Raw genomic sequence first — 20,432 nt, 5'->3', positions numbered from 1 at the left:
TTGACGTGTTAGCCGAAACAACAATCAGGTAATACGACTTTCATAACTCAGTGCCTACCCTCTTACTGACATCACCGCACGTGACTGGAAACCTGGGAAGAGTAGAGGGGTGAAGGGGAGTGATGAGAGGGATGGGAGCAGAGTTCAGGTGTGAATCCAGCTCTGCCTTGGTTTATGTATAGCGAGTCTTGTTTTTATTCTAGGGTCATTGATAAACACATAGATCCACATGTCAACCCATACAATCTGTTAAATATATACTGAATTATTCTGAAACAGATTAGAATGACTGCAAAATACAATATATTTAAATGCACATTATTGTTTATACAGACTACATATTTTAATGGATTTACACTATAGACTATAGATATTGACAGATTGCTCTGCGCAGAAGGTGTTTTCGTTAATCCCTGCATTTGTCTGCCTTCATCGGACATTTCGATTCTTCTCCAACTCCCCCGTTTCGCCACCTCCTCCTCGTCGCTTCAGAGTGTGAAGAGTCACTCTATATCTCCACATCCACTATCATCCGCGTGAGTCACTGCCTTCTCCCCCCCCCGTCTCCCCCGGATGCCAAGCGCTGTAAGCGCCGTGGGCACTGCGGGCGTGGGCGCGAATGGCAGCGTACCAGGAGAGGAAAAACACCACGTGGGTGGTGGACGGACGCTCATGTTGGCCTCAAGTGGCCGGGGCGAGTTGAGACGGCTCATGGTCTCACAAGGCAACTTTGCAGAAAATAGGTTGTTGTTTAATAGTGTCGATTTGATGCATTCTGCACTCGGGTGTCGATACCTCACTGGATGCGGCGTTTTTGTTACTTAGATTTATTGGTAAATATATTTTAGGGCTCCTTATCCGCAATAAATATGAAACTGTAAACACTACATTTTGATTATTTCCACCACCTTTGCTCAACGGTTATATTATAAATCGTTGATTCCTCTCTTTCGTGTTGACTGCGTTGCAATCAAATTAACGTGAATGCAATTAAACCTTGAATACAATTTAGCGACATGAGAGTGATTACAGCACAGCCAGAGTCAGGTTATTTTGTTGTTCATTTCACAGCCTTCAAGGTATAACCTCGCATAGGGCTGTTCCTATAGTTTTCTTCGGGTTCCTGTCTGTAAACAACGGTTGTATGTACTAAAAGTTAGTCGTCATTTAACATTTAGTACGTTGAATAAGTACATTACAGAGTTACTGCACCAATTTGCATGGGATTTATTACATCTTCTTTTTCTTTTTCTTTTTTTTCTTTTACTCTCTAAAATATATTCTGCATGTCAGCAATCTGCTTTTCAATTAGACTTGAGGGTTCCGGAGTAGTTGCGGGAAGGCAGATTTGAAGAAATGAAATCGCCAGACTGGTTCATAAATCAGTTCCACAGCGCACAATAAAAAGGGCGGTGGCGCTGAAAAAAAAAACAGGAAAAGCGACTGTCGAAATATTTTCCCTAAAATGAGTGTGCTGCAGGCATTGTCTAAGCCAACCACGGCATCTAGAATTATAGGTAAGATAAAGGCCGTTTTTTTCGTCCTTTTTAATTAGATGCTGCTCGATCATTTTATTCGTATGTGCTGACATGGAGCCAGCATCGTTTGAGCGAGTGTCTCCCCCTCCCCCTTTTGCCCACGGACACTATTGCTACATCGCATGGAGAGAGTGAGAGAGAGAGCAATAGGCAGCGCCAGTGAAAGGAGCCACAGAGATTTTTAAAAACAGTAGCCACCACAGACAAAGGAAAACATGGACGCACGCAGGACGATTCTCTTTAAACAGGCAGCAGAAGGGATGCGGTGGTTGTCCCGCACATAGTCGGAGTTGTGCCCGATTTATTCCCTCTTTTTTTAATGAGGCTGGTGGGCTCGCAGAGCGAACTGAGAGGGCGGAAAGATTTATCCAACCCGTCTGCAAAGTCCGCCTGCCTGCGATGGCTGTAACGGCGCGATGCTGTTATAGTGTGAACGAGAATGTGCCTTTTTATTTATATTTTTTTATTTTCGTACTCGGTGGCCTTACAAATGCACAGATTCGATACTCCATTCCAGAGGAGCTGGAGAACGGGGCAATGGTCGGGGACGTTGTTCGAGATTTGGGGCTGGACCTGAGAAAACTTTCCACGCGACGAATGAGAATCACATCGGACCGTGCGCGGAGATATTTCACCATAAATCACAAAACCGGGAAGCTGGTGGTGAGTGACCGCATTGACCGAGAGACAATTTGCCAGTTCAGTGGCACGTGTTCACGCAGCCTAGAGGTGGTTTTAGAGAACCCGCTGGAGGTGCACAACGTGGAGGTGGAGATTTTGGACGTGAACGATAACGTGCCACAATTCCCTCGAGATGAATATCAGCTTGAGGTGTCGGAGTCTGCTCTCACTGGGTCACGCTTTCACATTGAGGGAGCTCAGGACGCAGATGACGGCTCCAACTCTGTGAAGCAGTACCGCCTGAGCCCAAACGATCATCTCGGCCTGGATTTGATTAAGCCCTTTTCCAACGATAAGCACATTGAGTTTATTCTCAAAAAGCCCTTTGACCGCGAGGATATGCCCTCACATCAGCTTATCCTGACAGCAGTAGATGGAGGGACCCCACAGCGAACTGGCACGGCCAAAATCAATGTACGGATCCTCGATGCCAATGACAATGTGCCTAAGTTTGACAGCTCGGTGTACAAAGTTAAACAGTCCGAAAACTCCCCAAAGGGCGCTCTTGTGATTAAGTTAAATGCGACAGACCCCGACGAGGGCTCAAATGGGGATGTTTTTTACTCCTTCAGCAGCTACACACCAGAAAGAGTGAGACAGATGTTTTCCATGGACACAGAAACGGGGGAAATTAGGGTGAAAAACAATATTGACTATGAGGAGACCAACTCATATGAAATGTACATACAAGCAATGGACAAAGGGTCCGCTCCTGTTGCAGTTCACTGTAAAGTAGTCGTAGAAGTTTTGGACGTGAATGACAACATTCCTGAGATTGTACTGTCTTCGCTTTCCAGCCCAGTACGAGAAGATGCCCGAGCAGACACAGTTGTAGCATTGATCAGTGTGAATGACCGAGACTCTGGACCAAACAAACAAGTTACACTGGAGATCATGCCCCATTTGCCTTTCAAGATCAAATCTTTCCGTAACCACTACACCATCGTCACATCCGCTTTCCTGGACCGGGAAACCATCATGTCCTACAATGTCACTGTCAATGCTGTGGATGGAGGCACCCCACCCCTGTCATCTCAAATGACCTTTAAAGTGGACGTTGCAGACGTGAATGACAACCCACCGCGTTTTGAACAAACATCATATACTGTCTACATAACAGAGAACAATGCTCCCGGAGCACCTCTGTGTGTTGTTAAGGCCACGGACGCCGATGCTGCAGACAATGCGCGCATCACCTATACTATCCTGAATGACAACAACCACGGTATCCCTGTAGCCAGCTACGTCAGCATCAAACCTGACAAAGGTCAGGCCTATGCCCTGCGAGCCTTCGACTTTGAGAAGCTGAGAGAATTTCACTTTCAGGTCAAAGCCCAGGACAATGGTGTGCCTCCCCTCAGCCGTGTGGCCACAGTGTATGTTTACATCATGGATCAGAATGACCACGTGCCAAGAATAGTCTACCCACCTGCTAATGGGAGCCGCACCATAGAGACTCTCATGAAAAATGCGGAAGCAGGCGTGTTGGTTAGCAAGGTGAGGGCGTGGGATGGCGATGCAGGCCAGAATGCCTGGCTGCTCTTTGCCCTGGAGCAGACCAACGCAGACCTCAACCTGTTCAAGGTGCATGAGTACACGGGGGAGATCCGCACCACCAGGCGCGTCATTGAGGAGAACTGCACCTCCTTCCTCCTTTCAGTGCTGGTGCACGATAACGGCTTGCCACCACTCTCCTCCACGGCCACCATCCATGTGCACGTGATGGAGCTTCCGCCCAAGTTGACCCCTGATCCCAAGCGCATCATCAGGCCCAACAGTCCACTCATGTTTTCCAATGTTACACTATACCTCATCATTGCCCTGAGTGCCACGACATTCGTGTTCCTAGTCACCGTCTTTGTTCTGGCCATTGTACGTTGCCATGCCTACTGCACCCAGCCAGGCTCCTGTTCTCCGTGTTGTGTATCCAAGAAGAATGCTCCAGAGGGGGGCCCCTCAGCTGCCAGCGGTGCAGGTGGAGGAAGAGCTGCACCTGTAGGAGGCGGAGGTGGAGGGCAGCCAAATGAAAATGTAGCCTTGCGCCGTGACCTCAAAGTGGAACCCCATTATATTGAAGTGCGGGGAAATGGGTCTTTGACCAAAACATACTGCTACAAGACGTGCCTGACTGCCACATCAGGAAGTGACACTTTCATGTTCTACAACACGGGACGTCCGCACAGTGGCACCTGGGGCTCGGGGTACGTCACCAGCCACAGCGGACAGAGCCAGTTGTTTGTACGGCGTCTCAGTATGCCAGATGCCACTGCCATTCAGGTGTGTGTCTGGTGTTGTGTCTGTGTTTCTTATTTTAGATGTCCTTATAACAAATTACCGACAAAACAATGAACCATGACGGGAAATTTAGGAAGTTATTGTGCTGGTCTTGCTCTCTGGTGGTGTTCTTGTAGTCAGATTGCAGTTGACATTCAAGGCTCTGAATTATGTAAAAAAAAAAAAATCCTGGTGTATGATGTCTTAAAATCTCAGTTTTCTTATTGCTTTTTTTAGACGGATGGTATTTCTTGTACAAAAGTAGCAATTTTATGTCTCTTGCATAGAAGATGTCTTGGAAAAAAAAAATGTTTTTCCATTATTACATTTAGTGGTCTTCATGTTACCTGCATCTATCTTGAGGTTTACATCTGAGAAACCTGGCATACACAAATGTGGGTTGTTTTGTCTGTACTGTAAGCTGTTGAGGGGGTAGCTGAGTTCGCTTTGATTTGCTGAATCTGGTAGATGGTATTGTGTGTTCCACGTTGTTTTGGTGATTCAGAGTATACGATGTTGAAGTGTACCTGTTCTCCAAAGTACTGCCAAATGCGGTTATCAAAATATTTTTCATGAACCATTTCTCCCACTCTGTCCCTTTCTTAGGAACACGGTGCTATCTGTCTTTTGAAAACAAAACAATAGCTTTCCCCTTGTTCACCCATGACCCCACACGGCCAGTCTTATTTGTCTACTGAGAGCTATATGCCACAATAATCAGGTCCAGTGGGGGTCCGGAGGGCATTCTTTGGGGACAGAAAGACTCTAGGAAATAGTGCAGTCTTTGCCAGCTATGAGAGCCACTAGTCTCACTGCACCAAAATATCCTCTGCTTGTCACGTACCTCTCTGGTACTGAGCAGTGAGCTGGAGTCTTAGGGATCTTTGCAGAAAGCGGGAATTTCCTTCAATTGTAGCTTAATTTTTCCCGTTATGAAAGATCAAAATGCACAGGGCTATTTGCATATGCTTTGTTAATGCAAACAGTATTATAAGGATAAAGCATCTATTTATTTTTTTCAAGGCTGTGTTTGTCCAAGAGCATCTCTCTGTCTGTTTATGTAATTCAGAAATTAATATTAGAGTAAAATAAGTGATAAAAAACAAGATAGAGTAACGTTTTTTAAGGAAATTGCTCTATTGTCATTGTAAGTCTTCCTCATTACATTATATTCCAGTCATGTTTGTTCTTGCTATGTAATTAACTGGCAATGGTGTGTTTCCCAGTACTGTGCGTGGATTGGCTCGCTCCGTGCAGCTAAGGCGGGGGATGAGAGGTGATTGGACACAGTGTTGATGGCGGAGGTGTGAGCTCTGTATCCATGCTAGAAATGTTCACCGACAGAGGGAGAGGGCAGAATGGAGAAAAGGGCGTTAAAAGGGTTGTGTGGTCAAATAAAAGCATTCCATATTCTCTGATTTGCAAACAGGCAAGTAAGTGAATGCCCAAAAAACTGATTTTGTTTTATTTTCACTTAATTTGATTTCTCCCTTTCAAATGACTATTTGACGTATAAGTCGTATAAGTCATAGTTGTTGTTTGTTTGTTAACATTTGTTACGGGAACTGGTAACATCTTGGTGTTGCACGTATGTATTTTCAAGTATATCCAATTGCGGACATGTGTAGGTTCCAGATGCTTGTATCCAATGTGTGTATGTGCTACACTATGTGTGTAATTTACTCCCGTAAAGACCATACGGCCAAACAGACCTCTCCCTTCGGCTACGGACGTTTAGCAAAACCGCTTTGTCCCGTTTGCGGACAATCTGGTTTTATTTAAATATTTTTTTCAGTCTTTTCTTGTGTCTTGTACAGGCAAACTAGCAAAGAGAACAAGCTTTTGTTTGACTGTATTTTTAATGCCATACTGCCACCTTTTTGCCTTTCACTATCACTCAAAACCATCACTCTGGTCACTGATTGTTTTTTGACGTGGGATAGTTATTCGTTTTCTGTGCTAAGAAGAATCTCCCATGCCACGGTGCTCGGTATCCCTGAAGTCATTCTCGTCTCTGTGAAAGACTGCAAGAGAAATACCAGGCTTCTCTCATTAGGACCAGATATTGGATTTCCAGGTTGATGAATGTCCACTGCAGACTCATAGCGGTCAATGCAGCTTCAACAGCAAGTGAACATCTGTCATATTTGAAGGAAATGGAATTGCAGATGCGTCTCTATGAACAGCATCGCCAAGCAAGGATAATGTAGTGTTCTCAGTCAGATTGGTTTAGCTCTGCTTGGTTTATGTTGATATGAGAGGAAATGCAATCCCATTTCATTCATGTGGTGAACTGCACATTTAGCTTCACCGTGAGCTGCATCACAAGTCATTGTAGTCATTTGAACATATATTGTCAGTACTTACAATGTAGTATCTTTATATATTTGTGAGAATATAATTTATATGAATGAACTGAAGTCTATTAGGATGCTTCAAATGAATTGCATCACTGGCAGACAGGCAGCGGTCATGGTGGTGTGTCCCTTTGTGTCTTTTCTGTTGTGGTGTGTCTGACTGTAGATGCACGGCCGAGGGGGGGTTATCTGATATCTTCTCTTGCCTCTCCCTCCTCCACATGTGACCTTCACAGGAGTGAGATGACAGGGAGCGGTGTGTAAAGGGTAAAATGTTTACTGAGCTCTGCACGGTTACCATGGTGAGATGTGTCAGATTGGCCCAGGAAGCCTGTGTGCCAATTGACGCTCAAGGTTTTGATCAGTGTTAAGACAATATAACAGGAAGAAAGAAATGAGTTGCAGCTTTGAAATGAGTCAGTCATCATCACATACAAGAGAGCATTATGAAAGTTCTGCAATGTTTCCATGGTGATGGAGTGCACCACAACCATTCAGTAACGAGTGGACAAACCCCAGACCTCTGGCCTCAGGGCTACAGTGAAAACCTTGCAAAGTCACAATTTTCCAAAAACATGGCTGAATGAATGGGAGAGGCGAGCGTATGAAGATGGATGGGAGGAGTGCACCAATGAGCTTTAATTCATCATTAATTTCTCTCCAAGGACAGCGGCAAGCTGTCACTGTTTTTGAGCGTGTCTGTGCATCTCTTTGAAGGTTTCTGTGTTTTTTTGCTTACTTGGCAGGAATGCACGAGCACTTCTCTCCATGACTTAATAATGAGAGAATGTTGACTTTCACCTGTACTTAAAACTCAATTTCTCTTTTGCAGCCTAAAGGGCCAAGTGGCGACTGGAGATATTCAGCCTCCCTGAGAGCAGGAGGTGTAATGCAGAGGTAAGCATCCAATTATTTTGTATTTAATTTACATCTCACCTGACCAGTTAACATTGATTGCATTTTATGAAAGACCACCAGATGTTCACACTCTACTTCCACCTAATAACATGATCCCATCAAATAACCATTTTCTACTTGTGTGATTTTGAGCACCACCAAAACAAGTCATATGTTTAAATGTCTCAATAACCTTTATTATATAACCTTAATCTTTATTTCCACCAAAGTTAGGTGAGGCATACTATTGATTGGCCTATATTCCAGTAAACATGTCAGAGATTATCTGCCTCTCAAATGTGATTACAGTTTTAAGGGGAAAGTGGTGGTGCTTAGAATCAGGCTTTTCCAAAACAGAATAATCACAATCTTTTATCATTAATGTGTATGTACATTTTATTAAATATACAGTTTCGGGTAAAGGGTGAGACAATCTCAGTTATCTCAATCTTATTAAAACACATTCTTTTAATATACATCAATTGATTATTGTATGATAATCATTAAAAACAATGGCATATGAATCATGAGATAAGGGCCACAGGAATACATATAAATGGCTTTCTTAACAACAAACTGGTGGAAAGCTGAGGGGAAAGAAGGGTAAGCAGATAGGGGCTCAGTGATGGATGAAAGGCAGGTAGTCAAGTGGAACGATGTGAGGGATTTCTGCATGACCAAGCGAGTGACCACCTACCCATAATACACCAGGCACCTGCTGTGGGATCAGATGCCCGACCAAGTCTACGGCCATACTAATGAAATGCCATCGTGATTACAAAATGAACGCACACTTAATGAGCTTGCCATGATATGTTTACCTGTCATTATCATATTCTACTAAACAGGCTTTCCCATCTCTGTCAGAGAAAATATTAAAATTCCTCTGTATCATACTGTATGCACACACATTTTCGACTGCTATATTATTATTATTATTATATTGCAGCTCATCGACATGAGTCTCATGACCCCAAGTGTATGTGTTAAATTATATGGATACTGTAAATGCAAATACTTTGTAGTATATTTGTATTAATGTTTGCACTCAGATTCAAATGTCCCAAAAATAACTATGCACCATCTGAGTGATTAATGTTGCACAGAATCCCTCATAATTACAGCAGGGATTAATGAGCATTTATGTGCTTATTTGAACCAGCCTAACATATTAAATCCTTGTGACTTACTATACCTCTGATGCGTTTTACGTTGTCTATCCCCCATGTTCCATTACCAACCTCACTGAATGTTTGTTAATATTCAGAGCTTGTAAAAGACATTTTAGACATTACACCCAAACACCACATAACGGCACTGACCTATTTAATTTAATATCTGATGAAATGCACAGCATTTTCTACTAAGTGTGTTGTTTAGGGGGTTGTGTCTAGATTCATTTTGTCATTGTAAGAAAGTATTGACACTTACAAATGATGAAAGAACGATTGTGTTTACAGACAGTAGTAAAAAATGAGATATTAGAAACAAGAGAAAATGACATAAGGTGTAAAGTGTATTATCAGGCCAGTGCTTCTCATTAATATTTGATCTTAAATTGATTGAATGCTTGATCTTTGCAGAATTTAAAATTACAACAGGGGATTGAGGTGGAGTTTAAGAATTGGACTATTGTAAGATAACTATTATATAGATGGTGCTCCTAAATCACCATCATTTGATACTATGGTTAAATATTTAAGGTGTTGTTCAGCTCCTGACTCGGCATCTTTAAAGCATGTTTGTATAATTCTGGTTAACCCTTTAAGAGAGATTCTGCCCTCCTTGCTTGGAGCCTATCAGAAATCAGGCCTCCTTTGTAAAGTCACACAGGTTTCATGTGGGAGTCAACTAAAATCTAACCTCAAAGCTACAAAATATAATAATTTCTGAAGGTGTGGTGCAAGCAGTGAGAGAGAGAGAGAGAGCGCTGTGGTTTGTAGCAGCATCTCTGTTGTATTGGTATTGTTCAGCCCTACACAGACTGTGGTGTTTCTCAGTAGAGGAGAGAGTGCTGAAATCCCACAGACCATGTGTGAAAATGTAAGCACGGCCATCTGTAATCCATAATCCAGAGAATATCAGAAAAATGTTGGGTGAATACTTTAATCCTAATCTGAACGTTGCCTTTTCCAAACTCCACACACAGACTACTAAGAATCAGATTTGTAATATTGTGTATATAGGACACATACGGAGATTGGGAAATTAAATATTTGGGAGATTGTGTGTCACGAGAAGTAATCATAATATACTGTAGAGCTTTACAAAGTATTCAATTATGGGTATTTATTCCTTCCTTTGTCAAATTTAATTTAGCATGATTTAGTACATGATATGTAAGACAAGGCCTTTCCAGTGTGTAAAACGTACATGTGTTGTTGTGTGTGTTTCAGCTCAGTGCACATGGAAGAGTCCTCAGTAATGCAAGGAGCCCAAGGTGTCCTCGTTCAGAACTGGCCCACTGCATCCAGCGCCGCTGGTAAGAATCCCCCATGCTACTCTTACCTACACCAATCACAACTACACTGTCTGAGGCAGAGTAAATTACAAAAATGAGTATGTGTAGGCACACATGTGGTCCTAACGGTCTCAAAAAGTTGTATTATATTAATTACAAATATTCAGAACATTTGAGCCTATCTTATACCAAAACATTTAGATTCCCTGAGAGTTTATTAAACCAGTTATGAAAGGAAGAATACAGGTATACGTAATCATCCCGACCCATTCCTTCCACCTCTGCAGGGAGAGGCAATGACACATTCCACGTAGGCGTAGATGGATATCTCTGCTCTCCGTTTCAGGAAGGGAGACAATTCAGACAACAAGAGGGCGAGTGAGAGCCAATAGTGATTTTATTCCTCAGCTCATGTTTACAGTGGCATACACGTCTAAACCACAGAGGACAAATGTCGGAGAAGGAGAACCAATTAGAGAAGACGGATAAAATATTATAACATTTCTTCTTTTTTCAATAATGCATTTGTGCCATATTTGATTTAATTGTGCCTTAAATTGAACAAACACTTGAATGCTTTGTTGATGAATTATAGAATATAGAATAAATATTATGGAATATTGCTCTCATGAAGGTATTCATATTTTACATTTTTTAGCCATTAGGCATTGCAGTTGCCAGACAGCAGATGACATTGCTAATATTAGTCAAATTCAGAGTTTTGCTCTAAAAGGAATAGTAATTGTTAGCATGCAGTTTCTTCACTGTGACAAAGCTGCAGGAAAGTGACGCACATGTAAGTGTCAACTTGTTGAGAATCTAAATTTAACATTTTACACCATTTGTCACATTGTTGTTGTCAGGTATGCAGAAATATTGCATGTGGACATGATTAGTTTCCACTTTGCTCAAAATGATTGGTGTAATATCCTCTATAGTTTATTAACTAAAGACGGCAGGAGAGCATGCAGCCAAAGTCATTGTATTCGACAAAAAGACGTCTTTCCTCTTCATCTGGGTGGAAAACAACTCTTCAAGGCACAAACAAAGCACTGCAAAGCTTATTAGAAAACAGTGCGAGCTAAATCATATGAACAGAACCACTGGAGGAAAACTATACTCTAGATGACAGCACACTCGATGCTATATGACATTTCACAGACATTTTGTGATGGGTTTGTCACTGTATACGATGCCGTATAGTCTCTTTCACTAACAAAGATTCATGACCAAAGATTCACTGCATGCAGGATAATTCAGTGGTCAACTATTGAAGCTCATCATGACGACAGGGAGCCGGGGTGAAAAGGATTACGAGGGAAGCCGATGTGGCCTGATAATGAAACAATGACGGAAGAGCAAACCGGAGAGAGAACGACTTAAGTTTCGATTAAGAGGTGATTTGATGGAAATGAGAAAGTGGAGATGGCCTGGCCTGGTGTACTCTAAAGAGGCGGGAGAAGCTGCCCACACAGTAGCTGCTGTCCCTTCCTATCTACACGCTCACATACAGCCTCCTCCGCTCTGCCATTGATTTGTAGCTGTGGTTGAGGACTTGCAGCCTGCAGGCACTTCAAAACACACGGGATGGAGAGCGAAAACAGAACAGGCTTTAGTGACGTCTTCGGGTGGGTCAGTAGTAATACGATTAACCGGTGAGGGTTTAAGGTGGTCTAATTGAGCTGTGGCAGTTCAAGAACAACACATTTTGTGCTGTGCCGTCTTTATCTCATCGTTAGCTATGTTAAGAATGGAAATATTAGCTAAAGGCTGTATGGCTTTAGGTCAAATTCTAAGGTTGGATTAAGAATAACTCTGGGTTAAGAGTGTTGGATAATTTGAAAAGCATGCATTGCTAAAGTTCCCTGACTGGAGGACACGATTAGGAAAGATTTGTGTGTGGAAGATGGTTCGGTTGATTGTGTCTCTGAAGTGAGAGAAATGAAGATATTGATTCAATGTGGCCCGTCACATCACTATGCGTCACAGTCTGGGCTATTTATAACAGTCATCTTGCTTGCGGCAATCACCGAGGTCTTTAGGTGGTGAACGGGAGGAAATAGAAGTCAGGTTTGTCGAGAGAATTGTTTCAGTCTTGGTGCTGTACCAATAGGGTGATGTTTTACCTCAGTCTATTTTTTGCCTGGATGTGAGACACAGAGCCACGTCCGACAACTTCTACTTAGATTCAGAGCGAGTGTCTGTGTCGTTTGCATCTTGTTCAGTGTCTTCGTTTGAATGCACATGTGTGCTTGCTTTTGCTGTGTTTGCAAGTGTTTTTCGGCTGCTTGCTTTGTGTGGCGCTCCTGCTGTGACAGATGGTGCGCAGCCCACGCCCAGATTAACAGACACACATTAATGGGATCAGTGTTCTGCTTGCTGTCTACCTCTCTTTCTCACTCCCTCCATGTCTTCCTCCTCATAGCTAACCAAAGGCACATGCACTATGTATTCAGAGAGAACTCTTCAGCGTTGCAATAGGGATCGAAAAAGAAAAAAGCGAATAAACAATTAAAGATAAGTGGCGAGACAGGATGAACATAAGCATTTTGGGAGGGAGTGAATGACTGAGGTCTGCAAAGGAAAGAGGGGAAGCTGCGTGAGGCTGCTGTTGCTAGGCCAGAGTGGTTACGCTAAACACATCGAGGAAGGAGGGAGAGAGGGAGAGAGAGAGAGAGAGAACTTGCAGCATTATTCTCCATCAGCACAAGCACTGTCGCCATGACTCCTACCAATGTCCCACTGCTTCACTGGAGGACGTAGTTTCCAAGGCAACCATTCATTGCCCTTATATTGGCGGAAGAGGGGAGGGGAGGAGGGGTGTTTACATAGAGGGAAGTGCAAACATAAGGTGTGGGAGAAAAGGTGCAAAAGGAGAAGGGGGGGGTTAAGAAAAAAATAGACAGGCGTCTGGTGAAGGACAAGGAAAGGGGAGGCTTTAATGCACACAAGCAAAAGCTAAAACAGAGCGGGCTAGTGAGAGGGGGCAATGAAATGTGAGGAGAGGAGGATGTGTTTGGAAGGTGAGAGTTGGAGGTAAGAGTTGTAAAGGGAATGAGACAGCTGAGGAGTGAATAGCAGAAAAAGAGTGACCTACATTCGGTTGGGCGGTGGTGTGGTGCAGAGGTGGATGCAGGCTTACTGTTTCCTGCATCACCCAAGATCGCACACGCGCAAGCACAATCGTATATATACAAAGAGAAAGACTGATTTGATGCCATTTAATGGTAATCGACTCCATAGTCCAAAGCATTGTCGCAAAATGCAAAGAGAAAAGGGTGGGGGTCAAACTGAGCCATGACCATATGATTGGCTAATTAGCATCTCCATGCATCAGGAAGGGTGTATACATGTATGTGTTGCTTTATGTCTGTAGTGGAGACAAATACACAAGGAGGTAGGCAAGAGTTGGAAGATAATTTCCCATTGGTTCAATTCCAGGCATGATATCGTACTTTTGTGGTGAGGTTTTTAGTTCAGTTGGATTTATATGAACATGTTTGTCACATTCAGAAAGTAACTAGTAAAACAGTCTAATGGGAACTTTTGCCGCCGCACATGTTTCCATTTCTCAATTTCAGTTGAATGTTTCTGTTCCTATCCTTCTCTCAGAGTCTCTATACACCTCGCCAGCTCTCTCCACCCCCTTTTCTCTCAAGAATAAATCAATTCATTATTTTTCTTATTTCCTTTTCTTACATAGCACCTACGCATATTGGCATACAATAGACACACACAGATAACAACTCAAACTCCCACACACACAACTTCATTGAGTGTTATTTGTATTTTGTTAAGCCCTGTCACTTGGATTGCCTGTGTCCACCATCTGCCACATGATCCATCTGGGACTCGACAGCAAGGTGCTCAACTGAGCATGAAACCCAAAGAGAGACACACACATACCCAATTAGACACCGCGATATGCATACACTCAGTAATAATTGCTCTTAAAAGCCCCGTACCATTATTATTGAAATATTACCAACTTGAGTTTTCTTTCTTTATTTAATTTACTAGGAATATGTGGTAATTCATGCAGACACAAAATGTATTATTCTAGGACCATCCAGGCATTGAAGCAGTAAAAACACAGGCACATGAATAATTATTAGTTTTTGAATAGAACACAACATCACATTGGTTTTATCACAATGAGCACACACTGTTAAGCACTCCAACAAACATAGTGTCTATCTTGAGGTCGGGTGTGTGGTCCCAACTGACTGTTTGTTATCACATACTTGTCAGTAACATATTTCTTCACCACTGCAGTATGGGAGAGAAAAATTGCACCTTCAGAGTTTTTTAATCCTTTTTCCCCTCCTCCCAACCTTCCGTTTTTGTGCTGCGCATCACGTTTCATATCTGCATCTTTTCACTCCCTTGCCCCTCTTCCTCCTCCTCCTCCTCTTCCCTCTCAGCTAGTTATGTAAGGCTGCACTCCACTGCGCTTGTGCCCAGCTGGGCGATGGTACGGCGAGGCAATGGGATGGATTGAGTAGAAGTGGCAAAATTAAGCTTTGGGTATTGAATTGGCTGTGAAAACTCAGGGCTGCAAGATGGGAGTGATTTGACATCCACACGCGGGGATTCAGGGTTGAAGACCAATCAGGGAAAGAAGCTAAATTATCGATTGTAGAACCCCGTGCCGATCTATACAAATTCAAATACAAGCAGTTTTAAATCGTTGCAGTTAAATGGCAAGTAATAAAGCGGAAGGCAAATAGGAAACAAATAACCCATCCTCCTCTCTGATGTGCCTGGTAGTTATTGTTGATGGACAAGCTGTTTAGTACCCAATCACATTAATATTTCCCATAACACTGATGGCATGATTAAGACTAGTCACTTGCTGAGAGAGCCGGGTGTTGGCTGGCTGAGTTATCACACAAGATTAGTTTCAAAGGTCAGGCGAAATGATGGAGCGAGAGAATGGCGTGGAAGAGAGAAGGCGGGAAGCTGTGCGAGGGAAACAGAGAGGAGAGGAGGGAGGACGTTTTGCTCTGCAGCAGCCATGGACAAATCAGATTGTAGCAATGGCTGTGTGAAGATGAGTGTTGGGCGATGTGAATCTGTTACCGTTGGGAAGGAGGAGACGCGGAGAAGAGTGAGAAAGATAAACAGTGTTAAGAAGATAGTTAACCGGGGTTGAATACTGAGGGAATTAGTATGCAGCTCATATGTGCAATGAGGATTACAATTACGTTTATGTTTTAAGAAAAAAGTATTAAGAAAAGATGAGAAGAAGGAAACTCCCAAAGCAAAGAAGACAATTATCATAGACATCAGTTTAACCCAGCTAGATAACAGTGTGTCCCTCCTTCTAAAAAATGTACCCTCTCAAGAGAGTAGCAGGCCTTACACTCTTCATTCGGTCTGCACTCAGCATGCCTCATAACTCTCCAGGGTTTTGCTTTGTTGGGGGATTTAATTTTCCATAAGGGCATTGGTGTCCGCAAGTGACCTCATTGTGTTGGACCAGTCGTTCCTTCGAGACTGGAGAGTGCACACTTTAGAACAAAGCGTTGCCAGCTGCCCTGAATTCTGCATTTTTATCTAGTATTTGTCTGTTCTATTCCTTCTGTTTCTAACTGTTTTAGGATTTTAAAATCAGGGTCCATGTTTCCTCTTGGGCAGTTAGATGAAGACATACAATCCAGGGCAAGACTTTTGCCTGTTTAAATGAATTTGACTCAGTCTCTTTTTCTACACGTGGAGGAAGCAGTGATGCAGTGATGCAGTGACTGGAGATCGTCTGTCCCATCCTAATCATCTCAGTCTCTGCATTAGATAGTCTTGTTTTGTGTCAAACATATAATGGAGAATTAGGGTAAATCCTTATGGTTACTTTGACCATCTCTTGTATCATCTGTATCATCACTACCGAATCAAATTTAAAAAACGTAATGAAAAACAACTTACCATTACTACATTCATAGTTAAGTTCAACTATGTTTGCAATCACTATGTTCAACTTTGTTTATAGGTTGACAGTTCACACATTCAATGAAAGATGTTTTCAGTGGGTCAAAATCAATAAATGTTTACAAAACAAATGTTCTGGGTTTGCTTATCATTTGGTTACAGTAAAAACGGGAATGTATACATCTTCTTATATTTGCTCATTCGAGACAGGTTCACTTTTCACATGAAGCTTTGACTGTAAATTAAGCAAACATTTGTAAATCCATCACATTAGCTCTTAAACTTGCAACCATGAAGACGAACACAACCTGTACTTTAGATGATGAATTGTCCTTCTTAACTGGTGTGATTCATGAATAACCAAAGGTGTGAAAGGCTTTTTAGTAAATTGTCCCTAGTTTAACATGATAATAAGCATAATAATAACCCTTCGCCCATCTCTTTCAGATGCTGAAGGAGGAGAGGTGTCCCCCCCAATGGGTGCCGGAGTAGACAGCAACAGCTGGCACTTTCGCTATGGCCCCGGCGGTCCTGGTGCACCCCCTCAACACCTGAAACCTGGCGATGTTCCCCCCGAAGCCTTCATCATCCCGGGCTCACCCGCCATAATATCCATCAGACAGAACCAGGGAGGAGAGGACGACAAGAGCGATTTCATCACCTTTGGAAAGAAAGAGGAGGCCAAGAAGAAGAAGAAGAAGAAGAAGGAGAAGAAAGACAAGAAGGATAAGGGGAAGGATGACGGAGATGAGTAGAGGATCGGAAAGAAGAAACAGCTAAGAAAAGGGCGTTGTTAAAACAGAGGTACCAACCAAAGTCCACTGGGCAGGAAGAAAATGTGAAAACTATTTCATTTTATTACGTTTTTTCACTTATAATATTTTGAAAATACTAGCCTTACCAATATGTATTTAAACTTCAGTCTATTACTGAGGTAAATTATTTATCTTGCCTTGATAAATATTAAAATGATTGATTTTACTCCTCGCCCTTTTGTGCCTAGTCACCCTTAGTCTACTCATGTCAGTGGTTTCCAGTAATAGACAAACACTCTTTGCCCCAGTCTTGAATAATATTTCCTCTAACCCATTGGGCACGTTGGCACCTCTGTTTTACCCCCTGCCCAAATGATGTGTAAACCGTTCTCTCTGAGGACAACAAAAAGCTCTGTGCCAGCGGAGGAAAAGAAGATCGATGACAAAGAAGATTGAGACGGATGCATGCCATCTGGCGCTGGACACGTACTACTTGTAAATAGCACAGGAGTCACTGAAACTAAGGCTTACATGACACTGCTGCAGATTCCTCCGATAATTACCAACAGTGTTTCCTAAGATCTCAATGAAATCACACATACGCATGCTCACACATTCAAACATGCAAAGACAAATACACATATTTACCATGACTTAATAGACACAGAGCGCACTTGAGATCTAGGGAGAAGATGAAAAATTCAAAAGGAGACAAAATCAACTGACGTCAAAGAAATGTGCTCAAAACTAGACACTGCAAGCGTTTTGTCCTGCACCGTCACCTATGTGGTGCGCATGTGTACATCAGCTCTCTCAGGATGGAAGCAGCATCCTTTGCAACCACTCTGTTTTTGCTCACTGCATTCGAAGGACATAGAACTTCATCTCTTACCAGAACCCCAGCTGAGGAATGCAGAAGGCACTGGAAAGATGGAGACATAGGAGGATGCCTCATGTTCTCCGAAGGATTACAGAGGGGAGAGTCCCGCGAAGGTAACATGTGACTCCGCTTTCAGTCAGTGGACTCTGATGATAACCTTACAGAATATAAGGAGAGTCTTGAGATTTTTATAACACCGTCTCTTCTCCCCCTGCCGCAGCAAAAGCCTAATGCTTTCTGCTTTGAATGTTTGGTAGCAACCAGTCCTTACCTGATTCCTTGAGTTTACTACTGCTCACTTGCTTGCATTTCCCCCAAGCTGCCACGAGCCGTCCTCTCCCCCCCCAACAACTCTTTGTGTGACGATAATGTTTCAGAACTGGTTCTGTTGTTCATTCATTCTTTAAAGAGATTCCCCGTTACACGCTCCTGCATTTTTTGTTCTTTTCTTCCTTCCAGTTTCTTCAGCTGCTTTTTGAGTGTCATGCCCACCCCCCTTTTCCCCTCAGACACGGTCCCTGAGCCCTGCTCAGGATCGATCCTGGGAATGGCCTGCTCTGAACATTGTGGTGTGCTGAGAACAGCATGGAGTAATGTGGATGAGGCCTGGGTAAGCCAAGCCGGGGGTCTACACCCTGAACTCTTATCAGATGTCTCTCAAAGTGCATAACGGTTCAGTGCTTTTAACTTGCGTACACTGTTAATTTCCTTTGTGTAGCCACTGTTGAGGGGGGACCGGGTATGAGGAAGCAGATTACAACAGTGGAGGCCTGGGATAAAGTGAGGAGTAAGGTGCCGTGGGCTGGCCCTCCATCTCCGTGTACAAGAGAAGAAGGTGGTTCTCCAAATTGATTGTTTAGAATCGTTGAGTCACATATTAGCTTTTATCTACGCTGTAAATGCAGCGTACCCTTTTCTTAGATTGTCTCTACATTAGTAAATGGAAATATGCTTAATATCCGGGCATCCAGGGATTCCCATCCCACAGATATATCCCACCAATCTTCTCACAGGAGGTTTTGAAGAAGGGGCACACTCATGCCTCAAGGCCTGCTTCTGTTGGTACCCCTCCGCTGCCTGTAACTTGTTGCCACGTCCCCGAAGTTTTGCGGCTCAGTGTGACGTCACTCCATTATGTGGCTGCTGCATGTACTGCTCTAAGGAAACACATACTATATAGAGAAATATATATATAAATAGATAGATGGCTATGATTTTATTATTTTGTATCATTGTTTTTCTTCATTTCTCGCACAGAAGATATTTGTATGTACTTCTGTCTCTGTCGAACATCTATGTACTACAATCATCGTGCTCCACAGATGTTGTACGGCATCCACGAAACCTCTTACGCTCTTTGTAAATGCTTTAGTGTGATACCTTTCACCGCAAGTTAATCATTTTTATTTTACCACTATGATTTTGGTTTTTGAAAACAACAAAGCAAGAAAAAAAAAATCTCTCCTTGTCCAGCTTTGACATGACGATCTTACTAACACTGTAATATTGTAACTGAAATATGTATGATCCTATGATGAGCTATCACTTCCCTTTCACTCTTAAAATAATGAAAAATGACTAAAAAAAATATTCCATTGTATAAAAAGATATATGTAGTGTATGCTTGTGTTTAGTGAGCGTTCATGCTGTCATTCTTTCCCAATGTATGGTGGTGAACTATGGTGGCAATGTGCGGTCCTAAAAGGACCAGCCCAGATCTGTTGTGAAACCCTTTTTGTAAACCCGCTCATCAACTGTGACAGTGAAGTAGTGAATTTCATTTGTTCTTTTATTATTGTTTTTTATTTTACCTGAATGGATACAGTGGTAATGTGTTTTGTTTATAAATCACTAATAAAGTTTTCTTTCTTAAAATAAATGCGAATGTATTATCTTGAAGGCATTTGTGTGTGTGTGTGTGTGTGTGTGTGTGTGTGTGTGTGTGTGTGTGTGTGTGTGTGTGTGTGTGTGTGTGTGTGTGTGTGTGTGTGTGTGTGTGTGTGTGTGTGTGTGTGTGTCTTGACTCTTTCCCTTTCTGTGATTTGAACAGATTTATTGAAAAGCAATTAATTTGCTGCTGCCAAACAGTAGAAATGCTGGTTTTGATACCGGTATTATTATAGGTATTTTAGATGTGTTTTATTCAAATACACAGTTAATCTTTAATATGACACATGCTGTGTTATAAATCAGCAGCTTTTAAATTAAAATATAGTGTAATGTAGTGGAAATCTTAATTATCAGTATCAAAGTTTGGCTTCTTTTATAGTTTAGGCTTTTCATCTCTTGAGATTTAAAAAAGGTTTAACGCAACACTCCAGAGGAGAGGGAACAAATGAATTCATAAGAGAAGAAAGAGCACCACAGGGCTGACATGCTACCGACAGGCGGCTCTCCTTTATCGCACATCCTCACGTCCCATTTCTTTATTCGTCCTGTCAAGCCCTCAGAGGACGACACAGACTTAATGACCAGACCAGCGCAGATGCCTCATTCCTCATTATTGAAAGTCATGGTCACAGATTGTCCAAAGAGTCCCTTGTGGGAAAAAAGCATTTTTTATTTATTAGAGTGGCTAAGTAGATTTATTGTATCCCAGTGGATATCACCAGTGCTGGCCTGGAAAAAATGCAGCATAGATAATCAATACTTTTGTCCTGT

At 42.5% G+C, this 20,432-nt stretch overlaps 1 protein-coding gene across 33 annotated transcripts in view; it reads left to right on the top strand.

The window, feature by feature from the left end:
* The window catches only part of LOC119210842 (protocadherin alpha-C2-like), a 132,465-nt gene extending 112,809 nt beyond the window's left edge, over positions 1 to 19,656 (top strand). For 32 of the 33 annotated variants that reach the window (XM_037461319.2, XM_037461296.2, XM_062560675.1 and 29 more), the window contains 3 exons: positions 7,683 to 7,747; positions 10,144 to 10,229; positions 16,584 to 19,656. In XM_037461319.2, coding sequence (XP_037317216.2) covers positions 7,683 to 7,747; positions 10,144 to 10,229; positions 16,584 to 16,891 — 459 coding nt within the window. In that variant the 3' untranslated portion in view covers positions 16,892 to 19,656. Of the gene's footprint in view, positions 1 to 1,523; positions 4,497 to 7,682; positions 7,748 to 10,143; positions 10,230 to 16,583 lie in introns of those variants that run through there. The other variant, XM_037461287.2, reaches the window with a different exon arrangement.
* Positions 19,657 to 20,432: the final 776 nt, after the last annotated feature.

The sequence above is a fragment of the Pungitius pungitius genome, chromosome 2 (genome assembly GCF_949316345.1).
Source record: "Pungitius pungitius chromosome 2, fPunPun2.1, whole genome shotgun sequence".
In the NCBI taxonomy this organism is placed as follows: Eukaryota; Metazoa; Chordata; class Actinopteri; order Perciformes; family Gasterosteidae; genus Pungitius; species Pungitius pungitius.
This window is presented reverse-complemented; position numbering and strand designations above follow the sequence as displayed.